Source organism: Lontra canadensis, unplaced genomic scaffold (genome assembly GCF_010015895.1).
Source record: "Lontra canadensis isolate GAN:19392208 unplaced genomic scaffold, GSC_riverotter_1.0 scaffold76, whole genome shotgun sequence".
NCBI lineage: Eukaryota > Metazoa > Chordata > Mammalia > Carnivora > Mustelidae > Lontra > Lontra canadensis.
Genome location: NW_022631070.1, coordinates 9,431,923 through 9,453,873, shown reverse-complemented (window position 1 = coordinate 9,453,873; position 21,951 = coordinate 9,431,923). Strand labels below are relative to the sequence as shown.

The following is a 21,951-nucleotide window of genomic DNA, read 5'->3' as shown; positions in this document are numbered from 1 at the left end:
TGGTTGTGGTGATGGTGATGGTGGTTGTGGTGATGGTGATGATGGTGGTAGTGGTGATGGTGATGGTGATGGTGTTGGTGGTGATGGTGGTGATGGTGGTGGTGGTGATGGTGGTGGTGGTGATGATGGAGTGTTGGTGATGATGGTGATGGTGGTGATGGTGGTGGTGGTGGTGGTGTTGATGATGGTGGTGGTAGTGATGGTGATGATAGTGATGTTGGTGAAGATGATAAAATGAACATAAAATAGTTCACGTGACTCAAAAACCCTTGAAGAAACCTTTGCTTGGACCCAACTTTCTACATGGTTCAGGTGGGGTCTTACTGGCCTCATCACCTTAGCAGGGGGAGAGTGGAGGACCTATACACTTCAGTTTCCACAGTGACAGGGACTTGCTATCCTGTGGGAGAGGTATTTTCTCAGGGAATACGGTACGTTTTTCCTCTCCTTCTATTAATGACGGCACCTTGTTCTTCCAGTGCTTCAACTGTTGTGCTGATTTTCAGCCCTGGAAGTTGCCTGTTACCTTGTGAGGCTTTACTCAATTCCTACCCACTACTTCTGCACCACAGACTTTCCGTGAAGTAGACTCTGCACCCAGTGAATGCGCAACGACAGGGAGTCCTGGCTTGAGTTAACGACTGGTCCGTGGGAGGGAACTTGACGTTTTCAGGTGGATTAGTGCTGCCTGAAGAGCCGGCTGCCGGAGGCGCTCCTGAAACCCGTTTGCTTTTGGAGGTGCGCCATCTCGGGCTGCCTTCCCTGGCATGCTCCCCGACGGGTGTGATCCGTCCCGGCTGTGGGCGCCGTTCTGAGTGCCCTGATCTGGTAGAGCCCATCTCCTCCACTCCTCCGCCGCTGTGAGAGGTGGGAGGGAGCTGAAGTTGGTCTGGAGGCGCCGCAGACAGCGGTCCAGCCAGAGGCCGCAGGGGCTGAGTGTGCACAGGCTGCCGCGGGTCTGAGGCGTTGCAGTCTGCAGGGTGCAAATCTATCCTCCCAAATCCACGAGAACATTCTCATCTGCTGCTGGTATTCCCAGACTCATCGCTGGCGTGTTTATCAGTGTGACAGCTTGGAAGACGGCTGTGAAGATGCAGGAAGGGGGTCATATGCTTTCCAGGGTTGTTCAGGTCAATATTGTGTTTTTAGGACAGAATCAAAGTGGGTGGACACGAATGGCCATTGCTGGTGTCCATGTAGGGAGCACGGCCGTGTCTGGAGAGCGACGCGGGGCTGCTGTGATGCTGGCAGGCAGGAGTCCTGCAGATGGGAGAAAGAGGCCTCGGGACAGAAGACAGTATGTCTAAGCACCACATAACCTCTTAACTTCCAAACCGTCTTCCAAAGGTGTGTGCATCGCAGAGGGAACCCTGTGATGTACTCGGCTGCTTCCTGTAATCACGTCTGCGGCGTCCGTCGTGTGTGTCCTGCGGGATGCGGTGGTGATGGTGCTCGTGGCGGCGGGAGCTCGGAGGCCCTCTGGATGCCTGCTTCCACGGGGCATGGACGTTCTCATCTCCTGCCAGCATATGGGACCCAGTCGGCAGACCCGAAGGTGGGGCTTTTGGGACGCTTCAGAGTTCCTGGCTTTGTGCTTTTGGTCTAATCTCTTGAACTCCCTGACATACAATGAAAGGAGTTGGCATAGAACATGCGAGGCATTTAGCACGTGCTCATAAGCTATGACATCATCACGCTCTTTCTCATGGCGTGTTGGCGAAGGTAGAGGGGAGAATTCCAAGTACACCATGACAGCCTGGAGAATGGCCCTAAGAACTGAATTTCCCAGGTTATTTAAAAGACACACCACGAAAGTGGCATTTGCCTTAAGGATGCCGGTGAGTCAGGAGGAGGACACTGTTGGCTCAGCCCTGTTGACATGCCCTGGATCTTATCAGGGCTGTCTTCCATGCAGCTTCCTCTCAGAGCTGTGTGGGGCCCGCCCAGGCCTGCCCAGCGCCGCTCAGGATGCCGCGTCATCCTTGTGGGTTCGGCTTCCTAGAACGGACCGGAGTCGCGCCTGGCCGGCAGGACCAAGGACCCACATAGCACAGGCTGGTCCGTGCCAGTAAGAATCTTGTTTACCTGTCCCCACGCCTGCCTGTCCCCTGCAGATGCCTGACCAGACCCTTGCGCACGTCTGCCGTTCTCCACCCTGGAGACACACACCCAACCTGGGCAGGAGCTGTTGGGGGGATTCCCAGCGATATCCAGTCACTGGGAACATGTCAGATTCGCAGACTCTGGGGAGGTTTAAAGAGACCCCGGTGCACCCCACGTTCATCAGAGTCTTGGGCACGGCGGGCAGCCGGGAACAGTATTTGTGGACGTTGCCCGGCTGATGCTTACAGAGGCAGATGCTTACAGACTTACAGAGTCTGTGTGAACACAGCCCAGCGGGGCGCTCAGCTGCCAGTGGGCAGCACCCCCCAAATGGCTCAGACCAGTGTTGTGATGTCATTGTTAAAGACTCCAGGGGGAAGGAACTATGATCTAGCTCCGTGAGTATTTTTGTGGAGTAAATAAATGTAGGGAATTTAGAATTTCTGGAGTGGCAGGCATCCGAGGAGGTGAGGCCAGTTCACAGCACTGCGCTCTGGGCTCTCTCAGATGCGGACCGGGCCGTAGGGAGTTTGGGGTCAGGGAAGACGGGGAACCTATCGAGTGCCGGGACAATTGGGGCCATAGGTCCCCGCTGGATGGCCACTGTCTGTCTCTGTGGTGGGTGGGAGGTTGGGCATGGTTCCGTGATGCCAGGGGATCCTGCTCTCTGTGAGTTCCCGAGGTGTGTGCTGCGGGCTGCAGCATGGTCTAGACCTGCCTTGGGCTGTCCTCTCCTGGCCGCACGCGGTCTGCCACAGGCGTACGCACGCCAAGTGAGCCGCCTCGCCCGGTGTCCGTGTGTGTGTGAGGGGTGAGTGCGGAGCCGCGGCACATGCGGGCGTGCAGAGCGGGGAGGCTGAGAGCTGATGAGCCATCGTGATGGGCACCAGGCAGGGGCAGTGCAGGGTGGTGTGCGGGACCTGGGGAGGTCATGGCTCCCACCCCAGGGCTCCTGCTGGCTCCTGCTGGCTCCTGCTGGGGGTGGACCTTTGGGGGTGTGTTCCCGGGGCTCCGTGTAGGAGCCTGGAGCCAGGCTTACAGCAGGGACGCGCAGTTTCTCCAAGCTGACTTGGAGGACGCAGACGCACGGACCTCCGGGAGCAGATGGGCCAATAGCCCTGCGCTTCCTGTGGGAGCAGAGGTCCCAGTCCCCCCACCCCCATCTGCCATCCTTCCAAAGCAAAGACCTGTAGTGTGGCGGGCTTGACACGCAGAGCCCGCCTTGGTGGCAGCGGTTTCTCTCCAAAGCGGGAGTCATTCCTGAGTGTCCAAGCCCTCCTGGGCCTGCGAGGAGCGCCCCGGGTTCTCTGGGAGGCCCTCCGCGCAGAGGGCAGTGGGGTGTTCTGCCCTTACTGGGTGAACAAGGGGAGGTGACATGAGGCTCCTGGAGGGGACTCGCCGACAGTCCCTCCTGGGGGGGCCCCAAGAGGAAGCGCCGGGACCGCAGGCCAAGTAACCCGGGAGCAGCAGCTCGTGCTCCCCGGTGTACCCGCGGGAAAGGAGGAGGAAATGCTTTGTTTGGTTTCCCCGAGCAGCACCTGCCGCTTCTTGAAAGCACCACGAAGTAGGAGCCATCTGTGTCGGGAAGCGAGCCCCAGGGTGCACGTGAGGATGTGTTTGTGCAGTTTCTAAACCACTGGCCGTGTACGCTGGAATTGGAAGCTGGGAGGCTGCTGTGGGAGCCGCTGCTGCACAGAGGCGCGGGCCCGATGAGCCGGAGCGGTTCCCCTGGAGACGCGGCGGGCACAGCCGTCCCCACTCAGCCTTCCGGTCCTCAGGAGGAAGCCGTAAATGAGGTAAATTAGGGCCGGCCCCAAACGTTCTGCCAGACCTTTCCTCCCAGACCGGAGGCCTCCTGGGCTGGGTCTTCGTGGTGCCAAATCTTCCGAGAGAAAATGGAGAGACCGTTCTAAGCAGCTGTCTAATGGACCACATTTCACAATTTCATATGGGATATTGGTTCTTGTAGACTCAGCTGATGAACACTCCAAGAAAAATGAATCTGTTCCACGTTCTTTCTCCTTCTCTGAGACTACGTGACAGTGAAGCCGTGCCCGCGTGGCCCTTGATGGTGGACACACTTGGGTCACCTGCCAGGCCACCCCAGCCCTCTGTCTGTCCTGGGGCAGCTCCCTGAGAGCCCCTGGGAGCTCATGGGTGCCCTTCCCGTGACTCCCGATTTGATTTGACTCTACCCCTTCCTTTCTGTAGGGTGTGGCTCTGGACTGAGTTTGTGACCCTCAAAAACTCCTGTGTTGAAGCCCGAATCCCCAAGGGGATGGTGTCCTCCCACGACGGGATTCGTGCCCTTTTGAAAGAGCCCCAGGGAGCCCCCTCGTCCCTTCCCCCGGTGAGGACACAGGACAAGATGCCTTCCAAGACCCAAGATGAGGCTGTCAACCAGACACCAGACCTTCCAGCCTCTGGATCATGGACGTGTAGCCCCAGACTGTGAGGAAGACCTGCCCGCTGTCTGTAACCCCAGCAGCCACAAAGGAAGACAGTGAAGAAAACGTTACTTGGGAGAGGGGAGCCGTGGTCTTGGAGCAGAGGTGGCGGGAAGGAGAAAGGATTTTTCTGGGCCAGGCCGCCACCCGTGTTAGAGAAATAGATTACATTAAATACATGTAGGGTTTCTAAAAGGGCTTTTTCCCCTGCACCTTCCTTATCTCATCAGAGCCACGAGCAGCAGGCTTCAGAGTGCTTTTCTTTCCTTCCACTGGTAATTAGAGCACGAGTGCAGCCTTCCATGGGGGGAAATCAGAGGCCAAAAATAAACCTTCCCTACGTGTGTCCCGCCTGCAGTGGGTTTCCTGGAATGAATTAGCATCTCCCTCATATTCGTGCTGTCTCACTGCCTACCTGTTTGCCTGGTGTTGCTTCTGGGGCAAGTGTGTGTATGCGTGTGTGTGCACATGTGTGTGCGTGTGTGGTGCACACGTGTGCATGGTACATGTATGCACGCATGCCTCTGGGGTCTCTGTGTGTGTGCACATGTGCGTGTGTGTGTGCGGTGCACACATGTTCACGGTATGCGTTGTATGCACACGCCGTATCAGGGACAGTTTCATGGCACTCTGGAGCAGCTGAACGCTTCTTCCTGGAGATGCTGATGTCACTGGACCTATATGTCGGGGGGATGCTGTCATTCACCCCTGCTCTGATCCAACCCCCGAGAGGGCAGGTCCTGCCCAGCGCTCCACACGGGAGGTGGTCACCCTGGGGCAACCCCTGGCCCTAGCTTTGTTGTACATAAATAACCAAGCTCAGCGTTATTCTGCAAAGCTGCAAACGAAGTTGCAAAAAAATAATTTGCTCGTGCTCCATGTAACTCCTGTCGCCTTGTCCTGTCTTTCTTCTGCAGACTAGGGCGCAGGCTGCTGACCATCGAAATGAAGGGGAGCGACCCTGCTCTCCGTGATTCACACTACGGCTTCAGGGTGGCCCTCCCGACCACCACACAGGCCACCGGGCCCCGAGCGCGAGTGTGGTCAGCACACATGGCCTGGCACGGGGCCTGGCGGAGGAGGGGGTCTGTGCCTTACGGTCCGCGGTGATCTCGTAGGGCGAATGGAGCCTGGCATCTCCACAGGGGGACGTGCTCACGTAGAGGTGGAACAGCACGTTGTCCCGCAGCCGGTAGCCGCCGTCCTTGGACCGCTCAAATATCGAGTGCTCCGAGTCCTCCCGCCGCTTGCTAGGGCCAGAGAGAGGGTCCTGGTCACCTCGTATGAACCGACCAGAGAGGCGCCCACTGGGCCGACACCTTTGCCTGGTTCAGTGTCTTATTTCCCCCTCGTTGCCCCCCGCATGGGGCTTTCTCCCCGCAGGGCCGCGTCGGGAGGAGGTGGCAGTGACACAGGCAAGGAGACCCGGCTGGCCCCTGGCCCCCCGGAACGTTGTGTCTCGGGCTGCGCAGTACACAGCCGGTTCCCTCAGTGACGCTCAGCCACCTCTCCGCATTATAAACCTTCCTCCTGGGGCTCATGGCTCGGGGCCCCCAGGAGTCAGCGCAGCCGCTTTGCAAAGTGGATAGGGCTTGGCCTCCAGCCTCTGGAGGGACCCCCTTTCCTTCTGCACCTGCCGTGCCCCAGGGTGGTGTCCCTGTTCCCCCAGCCCGTGATGGGCACAGGCCTCTGCCCTCGGAAGCCCCAGCCCGAGGACAGGAGGCTGTGTCCACCGCTCTGGCGTTCTGCTGCTCATGCCGTCCCCCGTTCTGCCCCGTTGGTGATGGAACATGTCGGCTGGGTCCTGAGATCCCACGGCAGCCGAGCAACGTCCCCCCCAGGAAACCCCGAGGCACGCCACGAGCCTGTCTGCCTCCCGCCTCTGCTCCCGGGCTCCAAGGCCAGTGGTCATTGTTGGTGGCCTGGTGCTGTAAGCTGGGTGTTTAGGAGGCGAAACCCTGGCCTGTGTTTGGGAGGCCCGTCCCTAGCACCCTCGGCAGGCCCGGAGCTGACCTCCCTGTTTCTGAGCAGTTTCCTTGGCGGGACGGCGTCCTGAGCCGCCTCAAGAGAGCCTGGATCCGCGGCCCGAGCCTGAATTTGTGGTGCCCTGTCGTCCCAGGGAAACTCCGCTCTGCGGTGACTTCCTGGCCGGAGGCTGTGTGCGTGTGCCCCCAGATTCAGATGTGGAAGGATGTGTCAGGAGGCAGGGCCTCTGGGAGATGGTGAGGTGGGCCCCCATGAGGGATCAGCATCCTTATGACAGACCCCCGGAGCTTCCCCTGTCCCTTCCCCCCATGAGGACCCAGGAGACGCCACCAGGATAGGGCGTGTTCCTACGTGTGGGCACGTGTGTGGGGGTGGCCTGTGCTCTGAGGACGCCACTGTCTGGATCGGGAGGTGCTGCTGGTCCGGCGTCGCACCCTGCTGCCCTGGGCCACCCTTACCTCAGGTGCAGCTCTAGCTGCGCATACAGGAAGTGCAGCAGCGCTCTCCGGGCCACGGTCTCCGCGTGGCAGTCATTCACCACGAGCCCCTGGTCGCTGATATGCTCACCGCTGATGCACTTGGTCCCCGAGGACAGCACGATGACCTGCGCCTGCCTCACGTCCAGGCCTGGGGACAGAGAGGGCGTCAGACCTCCTGTGTGAGCGTGAGTCCGCGCTCCCCTCTTCTGACCCCGGAGACCCCAACCCAGCCCACGGCAGAGGCCCTCCCGCCCCGGGAGCCTCGACGGTCACCCGTGCCCCCGGCGAGAGGCGCGGTCCATCCCCAGACATGGCAGCAGGAGCAGCGCGGTGCCCACCGGGAGGGGAGGAGCCCTGGCGGGCTGCAGGATGTCACGCTGAGGTTCTGCGAGCGGGGAGCAGAGCCCTGCGCCTGGCCGTGCTGTGACTGCCCAGATGAACCCCGGAAATCCTGCTGCCACCTCCCCCTCGTCCCATGGGATGAGAGTCACATCTTCTTAGAATAATTCGCCCGTGGAAGCATGTTGTGTGCAGGACGGGGATTCCCATGAGAATCGCCCCGAGCCAGCCCCCGCACCCCTGCACGTTTATCCCGGAGGCGCTGTCAGGACTTAAGAGAAGACCTGGGACCACGAGTAGGAGTGGAGCCCACGTCTGGCTTCTCTGAGCAGGCCTGTCTCTATGTCCCCTAGCACTTGGCCCTTTACCCGTTTGCCCTGAAGCTGGAGCACATCCCTAGCTCAGGCGAGGTCAAGGCCCAGGGCCTGCAGGACGTGTGGGTGCCTGGGTCCCTGGCTCAGCACTCAGGACCTCAAGGCCAGGGGGCCCCGAAGGCAAGTGGGCCGGGCGGCAGGACCACCCTCCCTCACCTGCCCCAGAGCGCCCGGCCCCAGGTGTGTCCCTTTGCAGAAGTGCGTTTCAGGGCCGGTGGTAGGGGTGTCTGGTTGGACTGCCCCTCCCCCAGGCCCAGCCCAGAGGTGGGAGCGCCCCTGGCTCTGGCCTTGATTCTACCACCGCATTTCAGGAGCAATGTCTGTGCTGCGGATTCTGTTTCCTGAAACTTAAGGCCCGTGTGCGAGCACGCACGTCACGACAGCAGTGAAAATGGGTGCGTGACCTGATTCAGCGCCACGAGGCTTTCCATTTTCCCTAAAGAGTGACGGCACAGCCAGGAGCCAAGGAGCAGGTGACAGTGCTCCGTCCCACCCTGCGTGGCTCCTCCCATCTCTCTTGCCAGGGTCCGGGCAGCTGTGTCCCAGGCCCTGTGAGCCCTGGGACAGAAGTTTTCACGGGTCTGAGGGGAGAACTAGGAAGCCTAGTTGGAGAACTAGGAAGGCTTCTGTTTGCTTATGGCTATCCTAAGTGACCCCAGAAGAGAGACTCACCGGGTGCCTGAGTCATTGTGATCCTTTAATGCTCTTTGTATGTGGAAGAGCAGAGAGTTTCAAGGTCTGACTAATGGGGTGGTTTTCTGACTCTCTGCACCCAGGTTCCTAGCCATCGACGGGGGCACCTGGACATGCCCCTCCCCCCTCTGCCGGCTTCCGAGTTCCCCTTTCCCACCGTGGACCCACTGGGACCCACCAGGAGCTGGTGGGTCCTTCGCACAGTGGAGCATGATTTGTGTCACAGGACAGTGCTCGTCCTGACTGCGGTCCAGGGAGTTTTGTCAACGAAACATCCTCTGTGAGAACGGAAGATGGGCAAAACCTAAGAAGCCTTCAGAATGGGCCCGGGACTCATGACTGACACACGGCCTGTTCGGGGGTTACCCCAGAGGCCCACAGCCTCAGTCTGTTCTTTGTCCCACGGGGGGAAGGCGACTGCAGCTGCCTCGCAGAAGGAGTCTGGGCCTGGAGGCAAGGACGGCAGCGCAGGATTCTGGTCCCGAGCTCCCCCGTGGCCCCGCTCTTCCGGGGCCCTTGTGCAGTGAACCCTCAGAGCAAGCCCGAGGGATGTTAGTGACCTGCGGCCCGAACACTGTGCGCGTAAGAGGTCTCGTGCCCTGCTCTGTGCTCCACGGGTTCCAGCTGGACGGGAGCAGGGGATGGGCGTGCCGGGAGGGAGCCCCCGTGGGCATGGTCTTGCAGGTTGCCGTCCTCGGGTGCTGGTGCGCGTGCAGGTGACCTAGCAGCGGGGGACTGCGTCACGGTTGTCCATGTTTCTCCTGGGGGCTGGCCTGACGCTCCTGTCTTGGTTCTGCAGAAATCGCCACTGTAGAAACAGAAACTGCCGTCCCTTCTCCCGTTCGTTAAGTCTCCTCCGGACTCCGGGCTCTGCCATCCCCAGCACGGTCGCGTGGCCCAGGAGCTGCATTCCTTGCTTACTCGTGTTTTGTGCGTCTCACCTCCTGCGTGCCAGCCCCATGCGTGTGACTCGTCACGTCCTTCAGGAATTTAGCGTGAGTTTGAGGAGATGACTCGGACAGAAATGTGTGCAAACCGGGGTATTGTGTGATACATACCACGTAAGTCTGCACACAGTGTCGCTGGGACAAGGGGGGAGGGGACTGTGTGCACGGCTCCCTATAAGCTGGCCGGAGCCGGGGTTCCTGGGTTCACCAAGTTCTCGCAGGCGACAGGGAGGATGAGGGAGGAAGCCAGGCATAGAGGAGGTGGCGTGAGTCTAGCCTCAGGCTGATCTGGTAGAACATACTGGACTATGCGGTGCCACAGTCGTGCGGGCTTGGGGGCAGGTGCTGAGCTGCTCCCCCCAGCGGGGCTGCGGCACCGTCTGTGGTGGCCCCGTGAGATGCGAGTCCCCAGCGGGGGACTCGGTTATGGAGTCTCGTGGCGTGGCTGATGGACAACACGAGCAGTGGTGACAGGAAACGCGGCCCCACAGGCGTCTACAGGATGAACAGAAGGCGTGATCAGAGACCTCCTGCAGAGCCCCAGGCCCGGTTAGTTTTGTGGGAGAATTCTACCGACCTTGACGTAGCAGCCGATCTCAAGGCTGTTTATGGAGTGTTCCGGAGCGCACGAGGACAGGGAAGCCCCAGAGGGCCTTTGTCATGAAATGCCTGTTACGGATCGGTCGCCTGACTGGGACTGCCCAGAAGGAGAGCAGGTAGCCTCAGTCACGGACATCAAAATTCTAAATCAAATACTAACCACCAAGCTTTACTACGAGGGGGGTTTATTATGCAAATGCAGAAATGGATTCAATTCAGTTAAGATGCAATAGAAAAATATGATTACGATTAGACACTGAGAAGGCATCTGACAAAACCCGACTACTTTTTACATACACACACGTATAGAGAGAGGGTGTGCACACCTACGAGACAGGTGTACACACAGCCAGCCCCCCGCGCACATGTGTTGGGAGGTGCCGAGGGGGGCTGCTGCGCTCGGGAACACGGCTGAACGCCCTCGGTGGCTCCGTTACTCAGCACTCGCCGAGGCTGTTAGCCTGCGCAGCGGGGAAGGGAATTGGAGGTGGGGTCGTCGGGATGGGGAGGGAGCAGTGTGGCCGGAGAACGCACTGTGATTGGGTACGTGGGAATCCCTGGAGTATCCCGTCGGGGGAGACCAGTGCTAGAGATGCCAGAGAGGCCGGAAGGCGGTAGGTGCAGGTCAGCGCACAGACGTCGGCGGTGTTCGTGTGCACCCACGGCAGCGGGTGAGAAACTCTGAAGGACAGACAGCTCCATTTGCTGCCGCAAACAAGACGACAGCAATGAGTTTAACAAGAAACGATCAAGACGGAAAGTGAATAAAACATTGACTCCCCCCGAAAGACACCAACGGAACTGGAACGCACGGATGTCACACCTTCTCGGACGGGAAGATACGACGTCCGGAACCTTCCCTACAGTGATGGAGATGGTTCATGTGATCCCAGTAGGAAGAGCATGAGGGCTTGTTTTTGACGAAGAAAATGTGGTTGAAAAGTACATATTGTTCTGTTCTTTACTTTTGAACCACGCAAGCTGATTTCAGTGGGCAACCCAGGAAGATCTGGGGGGAGACCAGGAGCAGGACGCAGAGCCCAGGAGATGTCAGCAGGTTACGAGGGCTTGATAGCAAATGGCCCTGGTTCTGATGCAGGCAGTCCCAGCAGGGGACGAAGCCCGGAGTCCAGAAACCGCCCCAAAGTTGGACGGGAACTGACTGCAGGGTAGAGGCAGTGGCATCTCAAACCCTTGGGCTGGGAACACTAGAGACTCCGTCCTGTGACAGAGAGCCTTCTGGAGACCAGAACCGCACCGTTCCTGCGTACCGTGCCCCAGGGCAGCTAACAGGTGGACCTGAGGCGTAGATGCAGAAGCGTGGAGAGCGGCGGCTTTGTTCACAGTCAGCCACACCTGGAGCGCAGCCTCCAGCAGCTGCTGCGTAAACTCTGGTCCGTCCAGATGGCGGACGGTTATTCAGGGATGAAGAGAACGGAGCCGTCCAACTACCGAGAGACGTGGAGGAAGACTGGAGGCGTATCACTCAGTGAGGGACGCCGACAAGGCCCCTCGCAGCACGATGATAGCTGCGCGGCGTCCTGGGAAAGGCGGAACCACGGGGACAAGAAGAGAGGAGCAGGTTCCAGGGCTGGGGGGTGGCCGTGGAGAGACACAGCACAACGGTTCTCACGGCCGCGAAGCTGGTCCACCTGACACTGGAACCCGGGTCCGTGTCCTTCCTCGTCTGTCCAAACCCGAGGCGTGTACAACACGGAGAGGGTAAACTGTGGGCTTGGGTTGATTAAAAAAGGTATCAGTGCGGTAGAACAAAACGTGGGGTAATCTCTGCTTGCATTTGGTGAGTGGAACACCCTTCGGACTATAACTAAAAGTCTCAAAGCAGTAAAATTGCTAAATTCAGAGGCAGAAAGTGACTCAGGGAGTTTGCTGTCCTGAGCAAGCATGCCTCTTTCTGTCCCCGAGGAGACAGGCCCCAGGTCCCCATGTGCAAACACAGTTGAGACGAGTCCCGGGGCCAGCGTGAACATGCATGCCCAGCTGGCCTCTCGTGTCGCCCTGGTCAGCCCGTGCACTTCCGCCCCTGCTTTAGGCGATCTTTGGGAATGTCATTTTTTAAATTTAACTGGGACGGAGCAATTCTGAGCCCATTCAAACCCTTTGCATAGAAATACTCACAATGCAAGCTCTGATTACAGAATTTCTAAAAATAAAACTGTAGGTAAATGTACCAACCAGGTCCCAGAAACAAATACCAGAACCATGAGTTTACCCAAGGGTGCAGTGTAGAAATGAGTTCTGACTCCGTTTTCTAGCGCTGTGCCTGTCGAGTGCCACGGCCCCAGTAATAGGGTTTCCACAGCTTCCCGTAGAGATGGCGGCCCCCTTGGATGTGGGGCCGGTGCCCAGAAGCGTCCCCAGTAGGAGCCTGTCCCGGCATCCTGCAGTGCCTGCCACACACGCTGGGGGTGCACAGCGCCTGCCCTTTCGGCTGTCTCCTCACTTGGGCAGACTCTGTGTTCGATTATCTGACTTTGCTGTGAGTCAGTTTTTTCCTCTTCTCAGTTTCTGTTTCTGTCCTAAATTTGCTTTAACTCATTTGACCTGGAGTGGACATACAAGTGCCGGCTCAGGCATGTCTCGTCCGGGAGGACATGGGCAAGATGGCAGGGAAACGTTTTCCTTTTGGACACAGATTTCTCTCCCTCCAGAGCCTTGGTTTGTGGCTGTCCCGCAGGACTGTCTTCTCCAAATACTGCAGGTGCGTTGGCCCGAGGAGGAGAGGAAGCAGCGTACGAGTTCCATGTGCTGTGCTGGGAGCGGCAATGCCTGGGTGGAGGGTGTAAAGCCATGAGGCGCGGGTGGGCAGGACGCAGCCCGCGCCAGGACCGGAGGCTTCGGGTCACGTCACCCTATTTCTGCTACTGACCTGAGACTCCGGTCCTGGGAGCTCGTCTGCTGTCCCGTATGGACAATAGGGTTAAAACTAGCACCACCAAGTTGTGGGACGAAGGAGCATCGTGTGATGTGTGTAACAGGTGCCAGCCAGGTCCCCTCACAAAGCCTTGGCCCGCTCTGCCGGTGCCGCCACAGGCTTCTCCCTCCTGTGCCCATTGCCCAAGTTATGGTGGGAGCCCCGTGTCCTGTTCGTGTGTGGGCAGGACTCACGTCCTCACTGAGGCCCTCCGGGAGGCGGGCTCCGGTGGCGGGAGAGGGGCGCTGCCGTGGTGGTTGTGCTGATGGTTGTGAGGCCCTGGGTGCGACTCGGGGACCGTGGTCTGTGGGTGAGCAGGCAGCCCGGCTCTCCTGGTGTGGGCGCCCCCACCTCCCGCAGTCCCACAGAGCGGTGACCCCCTGCGGCGGGAACTTGAACCCTAACACCCAGGTCCGCTGGGCCGGACGGGCGCGGAGCTGTGAATGCGTCTGAAGGTCCGCAGTGCCTCAAGGCCGTCAGCCTCCCCAGCTTCACGGTGCTCCGTAGGAGGCCAGGCCTTGCAGGACACGTTTGTCCCTCCTCTGCACCCAAAGGCAGCGTCTGGTTTTCTGCCCCCGCTGACGTCTTTTGGGCAGTTGACTGCCGGCTTACAGCACAGCTGTGAGAGCGCAGAAGAACGCGACACCGCGGTGGGGGGTGGGAGGTCGCCGTCTTCCGTCCTGCTCTGTGCTTCCTCACGCACCTGCTCGCCAAGGAGGGGCCTCTGGAGTCTCAGGAGGGTCAGGCCACTGTCCCTCCTCGGCTGGTTCTCCTTGGGAGCTGCGTGGTGCAACTCGGGTCGGTTCCCGTGATCTCTGGCCGGGACACGTCCACTCGGCGATGGATCCTCCTTCCCTCTCCATGTGAGGGGGGGGGGTTCATTGTGAAAAAGGCAGCCTTTATGCTCCATGGGGTCAGAAGTGAGATGCACCCGGCACTTCATGGTTTAGACCTGACCCTTCCAACCCGAGACTGGACGTCACTGCATCCTGCTCTTGCTGTGCGGGACGCCGGCCCCTGCGTGTGTCAGTGGGCCTGAACCCTCCCCCTCTCCAGGAGGCTCTGCGGCTCGCAGCACCCTCTGGGACCAGCCCTCTGAAGTCCAGGTGACGGCTGCCATCTCCCATCCCCGCGTGAGGCTCTGCCTGTGGTCCTTCCCCACCTACCCCGTGCCCTCCTGAATGTAAATGGAAAGACCCACTTTTATTTTTATGATCTAAGTAATTGGCAGTCACTCAGGGGAGAAACTGGGAAAAGAGGGTCTGGGGATCTGGGTGCGTCTCCACAATCCCCTGTGCAGATGGGCCCAGCCAGGCCCCTTGTGCGCTCGGAGGAGACGCTCTGGTTGTGGTTCAGCTCTCGGGACTCCTCAGGACCGCCGCACCTGCCGTGGGGCCACGGCCAGCTCCCGACTCCGGCGGAGCATGGCTCGGACAGCGCAGAAGAGGACTTCTTCACCCTGCATGGTCCTTTTAGGTTCAGAGCAAAAAGCTCTAAAACACAGCAGAATGCGTGTCCCATGTCATTTCTTGGGACGTTCAGATTTCCCTGTAAGACAGGCGAGCCCACTTTGTCCACAAGCGTCTGCCGGCCTGAACAGAGCTCTTCTGGGCTGATGCACCAAGTTCGACTTTGGAGGCTGTTTTCTTCCCCATCCCGTCTTCAAGAGATGCGCGTTTTTGCTGGGCAGCCAGAAACCCCAGGTGCTCGTGGAGTGAGGAGAGCAGCGCCTCAGCTTAAATCAGAAAGAAGTTTGTCAAAGCCACAGCTTCACAGGCCAGCAGAGACAGGCTGGAACAGAGACAGGCCGGGAGGTCTTCCTTCTGGTCCTTTACTGAATAAGCTTAGAAGTAAATAATTTTGCCGGCAAAGATCATATATCTCAGCACCACGCCCTGTGCACGTGTGCAGGGACCCTGGCCAGGGGGTTGTGGGGTCCACAGCCCACCTCTTGGCTCTGCCCGCCTTCCGGCAACTCAAGGAAAGGCACCTAGCCCCTTCGTCTCCTTGTCTGTATTTCTTAAAAACTGTAATTAAGATTCCTGCCTCTCCCACTTCTCAGGGTTGTAGCAATTAACTTGATTAGTGTGTGCAAAAGTGCTATCCACATTACAAATTTGCATATCAGATGGAAATCATCATTATTAGTAGCTCCTTCAGAGTCACTTTCCCATGGAGACAGCAGGCTTTCTTGACAAAGGAGAAGACAGAGCCGTCACTTGACCTCTTGGGTAAACGACGTCCAGTCTCTGCTTGAGGAGGGTGGAGTGAGCAGCACACGCTCCTCCTCCCGGGGGCTCCAGGGAATGTGCAGTGACTGGTGAAATCCCGGCATCGTGTGGAGGAGCCGTCATGAGGGACCAACCACATGCAGGGTGGGCTTGGGGAAAGCGGGCGCTGAGCCAGCAGGACCGTCGGCGGGCTCCCCAGGTGACTTTTGATGAAGGGCCGTTGGCTGGTCCCCAACCCACCTGGGTCAAGGAGGCTGGCTTGGAGGAGCCCCCTCCTTCCACTGGGGGGAGAGAGGCAGTGTCGGGGGAAACCGCAGCCGCACTGGAGAGCAGAGCTGGTGTTTTTCTCACAGATGCGCACATTCAGTATGGAAGCCAATGCAGGATGAAAGAGAGAGACCGACTATGAAGAAACCACAGTCTGAGGGCAGAGGCTCGGGCGTCAGCTGGCGAGGCCCCCAGGGAGCTGTGAGGAGCGTCCCCTCTGTAAAACAAGAGGGAGGACGCACCAGAGAAGACAGGGGTCTTGAGTGACACGGATGGCAGGCATTCAGAAGCAGTGGCCTTTGAAGACCTCTCAGAAGTTTCTGAAGTGCCGAAGGACACGGAGGAAACGGGGAGGGGGGATGCACCAGGAGAGGGAAGAGACTGAGGGTCCGGTCGGGGTACTGAAAATTGGACAAAATGTGTGTAAAGGAAGGAGTTTATCAAAGAAATGATATGAGAAAAAGTACAGAAATAAATAGCTTAAACGAATCAGAGCAGGTGCGTAGCTTATGCCTACACACACACTTACAAACTTATAAAACACTCTGGTGGTGCCTTTCCCCTCCGCAGGCAGGGCGGGGGGCATCCGGCCGCGACGCCAGCCTGACGTCTCTGCTTAGAAACATGAGCCAAGAGATGACAGGAAAATCCTCTCCAGAGGCTCAGGGAAAATAACGTCAAGCGCAGAGTCTCCCCAAGCAAAGCTACTCCAGTGGCTGGAGAGCGCCGTCGGCTGTGGCCCGTGAGCGAGAACGCCCGGTTTCTAGCCCGCTCGTTTGAAGGTGTTTCCTTCTGGAGAAGGGCGTGGGCCTGTCCGTGGACACGGGGACCCATCGCCCAGCGTGTGTGCCAAAGGCGCTTCCTTCTTTTTCGTGTAAGAAAGGAAAACGGAGCCTCTGGAAAGCGCACGTGAGACTCTGAAGCTCACTGTGGAAGCCTAGCGACAACTTTAGGTCAACCCTAAATGTGCTGCGGTGTTGAGCCAGTGGTGGCCTCATGCTCTCAGGACGTGGCGCGGGGACCGCACAGGAGCCCCCGCTCGGCCCGCGTTCGGCAGGGGTGGCCCCCACCGCGTCCGGACTGCGCGAGGCCGTGTCACGGTTTCCAGCGTTTCGACTCAGGACAAAGGACGGAAGCCGGAGGCGTGGTGCAGAAGGGGCTGGAGGTGCGGGCTGCGGCGGTAGGAGACGCGCGTGTCGGGGACGAGGCGGCTCGCCGGGCAGGGCAGGGCGCCATGGTTGTCTCTGCTTGAGAGCGTTAAGAAAGAAGAGCGTAAGTGTATTACCTAAGACTGTGGGCGTTACTAACACGGTAACGAAAACTCAGAAACCACGTCTCGCCAGTGCAGTCAATATTCAGAATTGAAACAAGGGAAATACAGAAAGGCTCGGGCTCCTGAGGACCCCGAAAGAGTGGTTACTGGCAGCTTCCCCGCCGAGCCGACGAGAGCGCGGGGTCCCTTCCCGAGCTCCTCCTGCTGGAATTCTTACCGGCTCCTGCGTATTTGGGAGAGCGGTAAGAGCTCCTCTATTCGTAAGCCCACGTCCTTGCTCTCAGGGTTCCCCCAACGGCTCCTGGGGGGAGAGCACCTGTAGGCGCCAGGTGATGCGGACGAGCTGGCGTCGCACCTGGAAACGGGAGGCGTCGGGCTCAGGGATTCCTTCAGGATCCACGCGCTTTTGCAACGTTGTGGCAGAGGTGGGCGCGACGGAGAGCACCCTTCCCTCGGGACCGTCCTGCGCACGTGCTCCAACCCGTGAACTAGGCGTCAGGTCAGTGTCGCGTCGACTTTGGGTAAACGGTCTCCAGGAACTGTTCTGCCCGTGATTCTGCACTCATCTTCCTAAGCTTTTGTTAATCGACGTGTTTGTCAAACCGTCTCTTCCCAGCAAGTTTCAGCGAGGTACCCGCCAGCGTTTACAGTCAGTAGCTGGTGTCGCGCCGCCTCGGACCGCCTCACCTCCCACAACACGCTCAGGTCACGCGGGCAGATCGCGGGCACCCAACCCAGTGTATTTGCCAGCTGCTTTCCCGCGAGTCTTTGTAAAATGTTACTGTTTTCCAAGGCACGTCTGAGGGTGGCTTTCAAGACTTCCCAGAATCGAGTTTTCCAGAAAAGTGGGAAGATACTGGACCACTAGCTACAGAGCTGGGAAATGCTGGGAAAACGACTTAGCAGCTCTAAGAGACCGGGGGTAGGCGGTAGAGCCCAGTGAAGGAGAAGCATGGGTCCCTCCCTCTCACCCTCTCCTCCTACCCCCTCCCTTCCCTCTGAGTGGCCAAGGGCTGGCTGACGTGAGGTCACAGGCGGGCGCAGGGATTCAAACCCAGGAAGCTGATCTTGGCCAGCCCCATGTCTCGCCGGTCCCTGGACTCTGTCCTGACGTGGGGGCTGGGGCTGGGGGCGCTGCCCGGCACGCCCATGCCTCCGGTCAGCGGCTCGGGCTGCCGGAGAAGGCGGTGCCGGTCCAGCGGGAATGATCTTGACTGAGGCGAACTCCTGGCCCTCAGTCTGGAACGTTCCCCCGTCTGCACGGTGGCAGGTGTTTGAATGGACGGAAGGACAGAACGCATGCCCGGATGCAGGGGGTCACCGACGAAACGGAGCTGCCTCGGCCGTAGCACGTCACCCTCCTCGAGTCCTAGCTACCATTCACAGCATTTCTCACGTCCTTAGCACGTCAGCCTCGTAAAGTCGTCGCTGCCGCTCACAGCATCGAGAAATGCTTTTCTGCTCTTTTCTGCCACGCAATTCCGGCAGGGAGGCGTTGTCCCTTCCATTGTACTAAGATGCGCCCCCCACCCCCGCCAGCCTAAGGCAACTGGTCAGTGGCCTGGCCTGACCTCGGGTTCCAGCCGTGCCAACAGCAGCAGCACACGGTGTTCTTGACCGCAAGGCGGGGAGCCTGACAGGAAAGACACCGGCCCATCCTCCCGTGGCCCTTCTTCGTGGGAGTCGAGGCGCGTGCGCAGAGCCGGTCCGCACACGTGTCAGCGGCGTTTTGCTGATCGGCCACGATCGTCACTGAGCTCTCTGGGTCCTACTGCTGGATTTCTCTTTCACGGCTTCGTGTGGAAGGGAGACCGCCTGTTGCCCACGGTCAGGCAGACACTAAATCTCCCGTCCTTGAGGATGGGATCCCACAGGGAAAACAAGAGGCATTACCTGTGGTCATGACGATTCCTGCCAGGGCTTTGTGGCGCGCGTGCACGGACGCCAGGCCCACAGTCAGCTCGTGGAACTTCTGCGTGACCAGCTGGGACACGGAGTCTGCAAATTCCTGAAAGACACAAGCACCAGGCCTCGTTGACGGCTGAGCTGGCGGCGTCCTGGCCTCCCTCCTCCTCCAAGCCATGTCCCCACGTGTGGCATCCGGAGGCCACCGTGTGCACTGTTCCAAGACCCCACGGCCCCATGGGGACCCGTGCAGTCCTTGGTTCTGAGGGAGGAGTCCTCACCTGGCCCCGCGCCTGGGCAGAGTCTGCCTGTGGGAGGCCACAGTGCTCTCGCCCTCCCCTGCCTTGCAGAGAAGCCCGCCTGCGGCTCTCCTTCGGGGACACTCGTGAGATAGAACCCTGAGCAGCATGGGGGCTCACACCCCAGACACTCGACTCCCTGTCTTCTCAGCGTGGGCGAAATGAGGTCCAGATACCCCCTGCTCTCAGGTATAGCTGGCCGAGCTGCTCCCCGAGCTCACCCCAGAGTCTCCCCCTCACTTTCTGCACGCGCAGAGGCACAGATGTGCTCTCTTGAGGTGCCGGCACCGTGCACGTGTGTGTTCACGGAGACACGTGCACACGGTGCAGCCAGAGATAGTGCACCTGTGCACACGCACGTGCACACACGTAGAGACGCAGGCACATGTGTGGTGCACACTCATGCATGTTCACACATGTGCACACATTCGGATGCAGGCACACGAGTGTGAGGCACACCCACACACGTGCACACACGCTCAGAGATACAGGCACATGCGCACTACACCCGACACACGTGTGCACACACACACAGCCTGAGTTGATGGAATCCCACTTGTTGAATCTTCCCGTGTGCCCTGCGTCCCTTTAAACCAGCTCATCTGCAATGACAAGGGCGGCCTGGCCCAAGGACGTGGCGTTCGTGCCGTCTTCCTCCCTCCCACCCAGCCTTTGGTGGACCATCACCCTCTGTGGGAGGAGGCGGGCCAGGTGGTGGGCCCCTCACGGGCTTTGGAGACAGATCTGCTGTGAGTCGCGTGGGCCCGTTTTCCTGATTTATAAGGTAATCCTCTTAATTTCTGTCGGATGGTGCTCTCGTGAGGATGAAGTGCGTTCGTGCCCCTTCCGTGCTCAGCCCGCTGCCCCGCGCTCCGTGGGGCTCAGCCCCAGTGCCGGCTCTCTCCTCCTCATCACCGTCATCACCGATCGTCGTCTCCCTGGGTGCCGCAGACACGAGCTGCATCTTCCTGTGGTTGTGCATGGCGGGGCACGGGGTTCACTTCCGGGGTGGAATGGAGCTGCCCTTTCCTGCCGGGGGTCCGGGTATTGGGCTACAGATGAGAGCAGGTCTCAGGAAGGATGCGGATTTTGTTCCTAGGAGAACCTACTCGTATGGAAACAGGCCTGCATCTGGGGGCCTAGAAACCTGTGTGGGAACAACACAGGTGTTGGCTCCAGGCTCCCCGGTGCGCAGGGACCGTGCTGCCCCGGTGGCTCCCGAGGCCCAAAGTCTGGGAGCTGTATGGACGTGACGGTTCAGGCCTCACAGGTGGCGAGGGGCCCTCTGCCGGGCCTGCTGGACGGGGGTCTTCCCTGGCTTGGCCCCCGCAAGAACCCAGGCTTCTGGGTGAGGAGCCTCCGCTGGGAGCTGTGCAGTCTGTCCTGGGGCTGGCTTGCAGCTGGAGGCCATCCTGTCCTTTGGGACCTGGGCACAGAGGTCCAGAGAGCCGGCGTGTGTCCCGGGCACACTGTGTGTGGGTGTCCTGGGCGGCCGGAGCCAGTGACCGCAAGGGGGTGGCTCAGAGACATAGACTCTGCCCCTCCTGGCTCTGGAGACAGCTGCTGGAGGTGAAGCTGTTCAGGGCCGCTCTCCCTCCGGCTGCTCCAGGGACGGTCCCTCCTGCTGCTCCAGCTTGTGGGGTCCTCTCGTCTCTGCCCTGTCCGTGTCTCTCTGTCTCTCCCCCGTCTGTGTCTCTCTGTCTCTGCGTCTTACAAGGATGCCTCTCGCTGGGTTCAGGGCCACCTGCTCTCAGATCCTCATGTCGCAGACACATGGGCTCTGGGGCGGGACACGGGCCTGCCTTTTTGGGGCCATGTGCAGACCACTTCCTCTTGTCATCAACTCTTCCATACTCGTACCGTGACCCAAAGGGTGACAGTTTTCATGGAAGTGTGAATTTGGGTAATTTCTGTACGTCTTGGGTGACCCGACTTCTTCATTTGTGTGGGAAAATTAACTGCGTCATCAGGCTTTGCCAGGCGCCCAGACCGTGACCTGAGCAGTCCTCAGTCCCCGTCCCTCGAACAGCAGCGGTTGCGGACACAGGGCTGGTAGTGTTCCTGGTGCCCTTGGCCCCCCACCACCAAGGGCAGGTTTTATCAAGTCCCACCTTCAGATGGACGCTGGTGGGCAGGGGTGCTCCGAGCTTGGACCGAAGACACGCGAGCAGGGAGCGAGCTGGTGGGAACAGGGTCCCAGGGTCTGTGGGCTCTGCGGCACCTCGGTGAGCGCTGCTTTCGGAGCAGAAGCCTAACTCCGATGGTGTTTGTCTTTCTCTGATGTGTCTCCCTCAGCATTGTACTCTCTGGCTCTATCCGCGTCACTGCGGATCTCATTCTTTTTGACGGCTGTGTAGTACTCCACCACATGTACACACCACCTCCTCTGTACCGTCGTCTGTTGACAGACAGCTTGGCTCTCTCCATACTTTGGCTGTTGTGGACTTTGCCGCTATAAACACTGCGGCTGTGTATCTTCTGAGTTAAAGTTTTCATTTTCATTGAGTTTTCTGGGTCACAGGGTAGCTCTATTTTTAACTTTCTGAGGACCCTGCTCACTGCTCAGAGCGGCTGCACCAGCTGCATTCCCACCCACAGTGCACGAGGGTCCCTTTTCTCCGTGTCCTCGCCAACATCTGTCTCCTGCTTTGTTAATTTTGGCCATTCTGACTGGTGTGAGGTGGGATCTCTTCGTGGTTTTGATTTGTGTTTCCCCGATGTTGAGCGATGTGGAGCATCTTTCATGGGTCTGTTGGCTGTCTGGTCGTCGTCTTTGAAAAAATGTTCGTTCAGGTCCTCTGCCCAGTTTTAATTGGATTCTTTGTTTTGTTTGTTTTTTTGGTTTTGTGCTGATTTGTAAAAGTTCTTTACATAGTTTGGATATCAGCCTCTTGTTGAACATGTCATTTGCAAATACCTCCTCCCATTCAGGAGGTTGCCGTGTCATTTTTTTTTTAAGATTTTATTTATTTATTTGACAGACAGAGATCACAAGTAGGCAGAGAGACAGGCAGAGAGAAAGAGGAGGAAGCAGGCTCCCCGCCGAGCAGAGAACCTGATGCGGGGCTCGATC

At 58.9% G+C, this 21,951-nt stretch overlaps 1 protein-coding gene across 1 annotated transcript in view; it reads right to left on the bottom strand.

Moving 5' to 3' along the window:
- The window catches only part of ADARB2 (adenosine deaminase RNA specific B2 (inactive)), a 356,683-nt gene that overhangs the window by 29,919 nt on the left and 304,813 nt on the right, over positions 1-21,951 (bottom strand). Inside the window, exons 4-6 of the mRNA XM_032881678.1 lie at positions 18,568-18,682; positions 6,995-7,163; positions 5,649-5,800 (exon numbers count right to left, since the gene is read on the bottom strand). Coding sequence (XP_032737569.1) covers positions 5,649-5,800; positions 6,995-7,163; positions 18,568-18,682 — 436 coding nt within the window. The remainder of the gene's footprint in view (positions 1-5,648; positions 5,801-6,994; positions 7,164-18,567; positions 18,683-21,951) is intronic.